The following is a 5356-nucleotide window of genomic DNA, read 5'->3' on the forward strand; positions in this document are numbered from 1 at the left end:
GGGTGGTAGAGGTGGGGCCCCGGGCCTCCGCTTCCCCATCGGAGCGGGCGCTGACGCCCCTTAGCACTACTCTTGCTGGTGGGATGCTAGGATTACCGATACCCAATTTCTTTTTCTTTTTTTGAGACAGGGTCTTGCTATGTAGTTCAGGCTGACCTTGAGCTCACTATGTATCCCGGGCTGGCTTCCATTTCATGGCAATCCTCCTGCCTCTGCCTCCCAAGTGCTAGGTTTACAGACCTGTGCCATCACGCCTGGCTCACCTTTTTTTACTCACCTATTTTTGCTTTCATCATTTTTTAAACCTTTGTTTCTTTTCTCGTCACGCCAGCATCTCTGATGTTAATTTAAACATGTGTTACATCCACTTCTTCCCCATTTTTTCAATTTTAAGATAGTATTACTTGTGATTTGTGAGTCACTTTTTGATAGTGTTTTACACTTCCATTTGGATAATTTAATTATTGCGAAGTTTTCCAGTTAACATGCTAAATTGTATCAATATCTTTTTTAGATCCATATGTCAAACTTCTCCTTGATGCTATGAAGCACTCAGGTTGGTAAGTAAATCTTCTAAAATTGCTTTTCTATATTCTGGCCGCCAAAACCAAAGATGTAAAATGTCAGCGCTCCTTAAAGAGTTCTCCCTTTGCGTCATCAGGCCTTTCAGATGTTTACTGTTTTTTTTTTTTGGTCTTTTTGAGACAGGGTCTCGCTATGCAGTTCAGGCTGGCCTTGAGCTCACTTTGTAGCCCAGGCTGGTCTCAGACTCACACTGATCCTTCCTGCCTCAGCCTCCCAAGTGCTGGGATTACAGGTGTGTGCCACAACACCCGGCCAGATGTTAACTTTAAGAGTCACAGGAAGTGACCTCAGGTGCACTTTCTAACATTCTGGCCCAAGAGCAGGAACTCTATCTAGCATATTGCCAGTATGGTCTTAATCAGTTGGCCAAAGGGTTTATGTAATGATGTCATACGCAGACTCTGAACTGGGATGCGTTTTGCAGACAGTCTCCCTGTTTCGCGCATGCGAAAACTTGGGGTGTTAGCTTGCTTTCCCAGGGTTTCATGTGCGTTAGTGGGAGTTGGGGTCTACTGTGTGGTGAAAGGTCTCCTGGCTCCTGGCTCACGGCTGACCCCTTATACACAGGCCTTCTGCTGGAAGTCTTTTTTTTGGGGGGGGTAAGTCCTTCTGGACATTGTCTCTTTAATCTGTTCCTACCTTTCAGTGCTGTTAGCAAAGAGCGACACTTCTCTTGTGAAGACTGTGATGGAAATGTCAGCGGGGGCTTTGATGCTTCATCATCTCAGGTAGGCTTTCTGCCCATTGTCTTCTTCCTTTTCTTTTTCTTTCGTCTTTTTGAGACAGGGTCTCGCTATGCAGCTCAGGCTGGCCTTCAGCTCGCTTTGTAGCCCAGGCTGGTCTCGAACTCGCAGCGATCCTCCTGCCTCAGCCTCCTGAGTGCTGGGATTACAGGTGTGCGCCTTCATGCCTGGCGTGTGTCTTCCTTTTCGTCCTTTTTCCTGGGACTTGCCAAGCACCTTCCGCATGCGGGGCATTCTGTGTGGTCTGCTTTGTGAGTGACTCAGAAACAGTGAGTTAGTCCTGGTCTTACACTTAAGGAGTTCACACTGCGGGAGGTAAGACATGAACGCAGTCCTAAACTTCAAGGCAGGCTAAACTCTTTCAGATGGGCTTGTTGTATTAGTCATTTCTTCGTTGGCGTAACACGTATATGAGGTAATGAACTTACAGTGCGGAAAGGCTTCTTTTGGGTCAAGGTTTCAACCCACTGCGGTCACGTGGTCCGTGTGGTCCGTGGTGAGGGAGGACACTGCCTTGAGGTGGCTGGGAGGGGAAGGGACAGGAGAGGGCTGGGGCTCGTGGCCCCTTCAGGAGTGTGCTCCGCCCCTGAGCTTCCTTCCGAAAGCGTCCCCTCCCCCAGGAGCGCCTTCACCTGTCGGCCCCTGGGGGAGCTACACCAAAGGTCTGGGTTGCCACGGTGGGACACGATGTGGCACGGGACAGCACGTGGTTGAAAGACACCACAGACTCACCTGGAGGGTACGGAGCCTGTCCAGGGGCAGAGAAGACAGAGGCTGTTGCCCAAGCGGCAGCGGCACGGGCAGGTGTGGCGTGCTGGGAAGGACAAGGCAGGTTAGGCAGTGGCGTGGGGTCTGGTTTAACTGGAGGGCGGCTCTGAATGCTAAGGGAAGCATAAAACCTTCACGTGGTGAGCAGTGAGACCTCCAGTGAGCGTTGTTGATGAAGGGGAGTGAGGTTTCTCACCTGTACAATGCGGGTAACGATTGTATCCAATAGAATGATTATGAGAATGAAGGGAGATGTCTCTCGTAAAGTTACTTACCATGGTGCTTGGCCCGTCATGAACATTCTTCTTTTTTTTGTCTTTTTGGGACAGGGTCTCGCTACGCAGTTCAGGCTGGCCTTGAGCTCACTTTGTAGCCCAGGCTGGCCTCGAACTCACAACGATCCTCCTGCCTCAGCCTCCCATGTGCACCACCATGCCCGGCTTTTAATTTTAAAGAGATAGGAGAAAACCCCAATGAAACAGTTTCAAACCAAGCTAGTAGAACAGTAACAATAGTTAATATATTGTATATTGTTATCTTCATAGTAGTTATTCAGAGAACAAGATATAGGCAAGAAATGTCATGCAAGTAATACTAGCTCAAAACTTTCTTTTCAGTGAACTAAGAGAAACTAGCTGTATCACTATCTTAACCATCTTGTGTATATATATATATTTTTTTCTTTTCCCTGTTGGAAGGTTTTGACAGGGTCTTAGAAGTGAAAGGTATAGGGTTATGTCACATGATGATGGTAGAAGAAGGTAGATACTCCCAATTTGCATATACAATTCACATTTGGTTAGATTTTTTTTTTTTTCCCCCCCTGGTACCAGGAATCGAACTCACAACCTTGTGCTTGCCAGGCAGGCACTGTGCCGCTGAGCTAAACCCCCAGCTGACAACTCACTTTTAACACTCTTAGCTATCTTCTTCTGAGGAATTTCATTACGTATTTCAGTTATTTATAACTGCTTTGTAGTAATGATGGGAGAAGTCAGTGTAGTATGGGGTGAGAAGTCTGGGTTTTGGAGTTAGACTTGAGTTCAAATCCTGGTTCCTCTGCTTATTTGCTGTGGGGCTTGGGCAAGGTGTTTTTCTTTTCTTTTTCTTTGTTTGATCTTTTTGAGACAGGTTCTCGCTATGCAGTTCAGGCCTTGAGCTCATTTTGTATACCAGGCTGGTCTCAGACTTGTAATGATCCTCCTGCCTCAGCCTCTCCAGTGCTAGGATTACAGGTGTGCGCCACCGCGCCCGGCCCTCTTCATGGTCCTAAAGGTACCAAGGATCTGACATGTACAGGTCCAGATTCATGATTTTTACCCCCACCACGTAGTCTTTAGTTTCACATATTTCAGTGGATGTTTCTACTGTCCAACCTATTACTCAGGCTAGAAATTTTTAGAGACTTTGGATTCCTTCCTCATTTTCTTTTCTTTTTTTTTTGGCCTTTTAGAGACAGAGTCTCGCTATGCAGTTCAGGCTGGTCTTGAACTCACTTTGTAGCCCACGCTGGTCTCGAACTCGCAATGATCCTCCTGCCTCAGCCTCCCCAGTGCTGGGGTTACAGGCATGTGTCACCGCGCCCGGCTCCTTCCTCATTTTCTATCCATCACCACAGTTTTCCAGTTTCCTTCCTGAATTCCCCTTTCGGCTCCCGCCATTCTTCTGTCTCTTGCCCGGAACACTTCATTAGCCTTCAGCTAGATTCTGTGCAACCAGCTGTGGTCTCCTGAGTATTCTTCGGCTGTAGTTGAAAAGATAAAAACAGCAGAGCATAGAAGCTTGGCCCGCTTCAGCCCTGCCCCTCGGTACCTTCCCGTTCCTGTCAGGGTGGCGACAAGGCCTTGGGTGATTTGGGCCCTGCTGACCTTGCCAGTCCCAGCCTGCATCCGCCGCCCAAACTGTGCCTCAGCCTCGGGCCTGGTTTCAGCCTCTTAGAGATACTTTTCTTTCGACTCTCTCCCTTCCCTGTACAGATGTGTGCATTAGCCTCTTGGCCGTTGTCGGGAAGAAATCCCCGACATCTGCAGTGTGAAGGATAAAAGTTTATTCTGGCTCACGGTTTGAGTCTGTGGGCAGCGGCCTCTGGGTACAAACAGGGTAGCAGGGGGCCGGGACAGAGGGCAAGGTGCTGATCCCCTGGCAGCGGGAAGCAGAGAGAAGGGAGGAGCGGGGCATGAGCACACACCTTCCCAGGGCAGGCCCCTGAGGTCCAAGCCTTCTGACCAGGCCCACCGGCCCACCTGAGTCTAAGAGAAGATCTAAACTAACACCGTGGTTCTCTGTCTCGGACGGGATGTTCCCTTCCCCTCCGCTCCTCACATTTAGCTCACGTTCCGCTGTGGATCTCAGTGTAAAATTCCGCCACTGAGGCGCTTTCCCCGCCCTCCAGACCCGGTCAGGCGTTCCCATCGTCGTGTGTGCTCTGGACAGCCTGCCGTTGTCTTCACGTCCGTTGTCATTCTGTGTATTTAAACTTTTTGGTAAGCATTTGACTAATTTCTGTCTCCATTAGATCATACATCTACTATTAGGTCTTAATAAGTATCAGTTGAAGAAGTTAATGTTGAATAAATGAATATAAAACATCTAGCACATATCCCAGTGTGTGGCACCTAGTAACTACACAGTAAACGGCAGCTGTCATTATCGGGGTGCTTCCTGCCTTCCTTACTCTTACAGGGTCCTGCTCAGCATGCTGTTTTGGCATTTCTTTCTGAAGGTCTTTCTGAGGACTTTCCCTGGTTTTTTTTTTCTCAGTCTAGTAGAATGAGGACAGCAATGGTTGTTCCCTGCTTACTCGGAGACTTGCTGAGAAGCATTTTACAGATAGGTAGTGTCAGTTAATTCTCAATTCTATTCCTTTTTTTCTTCTTTTTGGTACTGGGAATCAAACTCAGGGCCTTGTGCTTGCCAGGCATGCGCTTGTGCCGCTGAGCTATATCCCCAGCCCTTAATTCTCTCTTTTTTGTCTTTTTGAGACAGGGTCTCGCTATGCAGTTCAGGCTGGCCTTGAGCTCACTTTGTAGTCCAGGCTGGTCTTGAACTCACAGCGATCCTCCTGCCTCAGCCTCCCCAGTGCTGGGATTATAGGCGTGCGCCACTACGCCCGGCACCAGTCCTTAATTCTCAATTCTAGGAGGTAGGCACTGTTAATTATTTCCTTCTATAGTTGAGGAAACTCAACACAAGGAGGCTGAGAAAGTTACCTGAGGTTACCAAGTGACTTAGTCACCTCTTTCTTTGCTAGGGCGAAATAC

General features: G+C 48.4%; 1 protein-coding gene across 1 annotated transcript in view; it reads left to right on the forward strand.

Annotated features, from left to right (window-relative positions):
- Nucleotides 1-514: 514 nt before the first annotated feature.
- Nucleotides 515-5356, forward strand: part of Xrcc6bp1 (XRCC6 binding protein 1) — a gene marked incomplete at its 5' end in the record, with an annotated part of 17592 nt that continues 12750 nt past the window's right edge. Inside the window, 2 exon segments of the mRNA XM_013521026.1 lie at nt 515-560; nt 1232-1313. Of these exon segments, the coding sequence (XP_013376480.1) occupies nt 515-560; nt 1232-1313 (128 nt within the window).

Source organism: Chinchilla lanigera, unplaced genomic scaffold, assembly GCF_000276665.1.
Source record: "Chinchilla lanigera isolate Chin_1 unplaced genomic scaffold, ChiLan1.0 scaffold00057, whole genome shotgun sequence".
Lineage (NCBI taxonomy): Eukaryota > Metazoa > Chordata > Mammalia > Rodentia > Chinchillidae > Chinchilla > Chinchilla lanigera.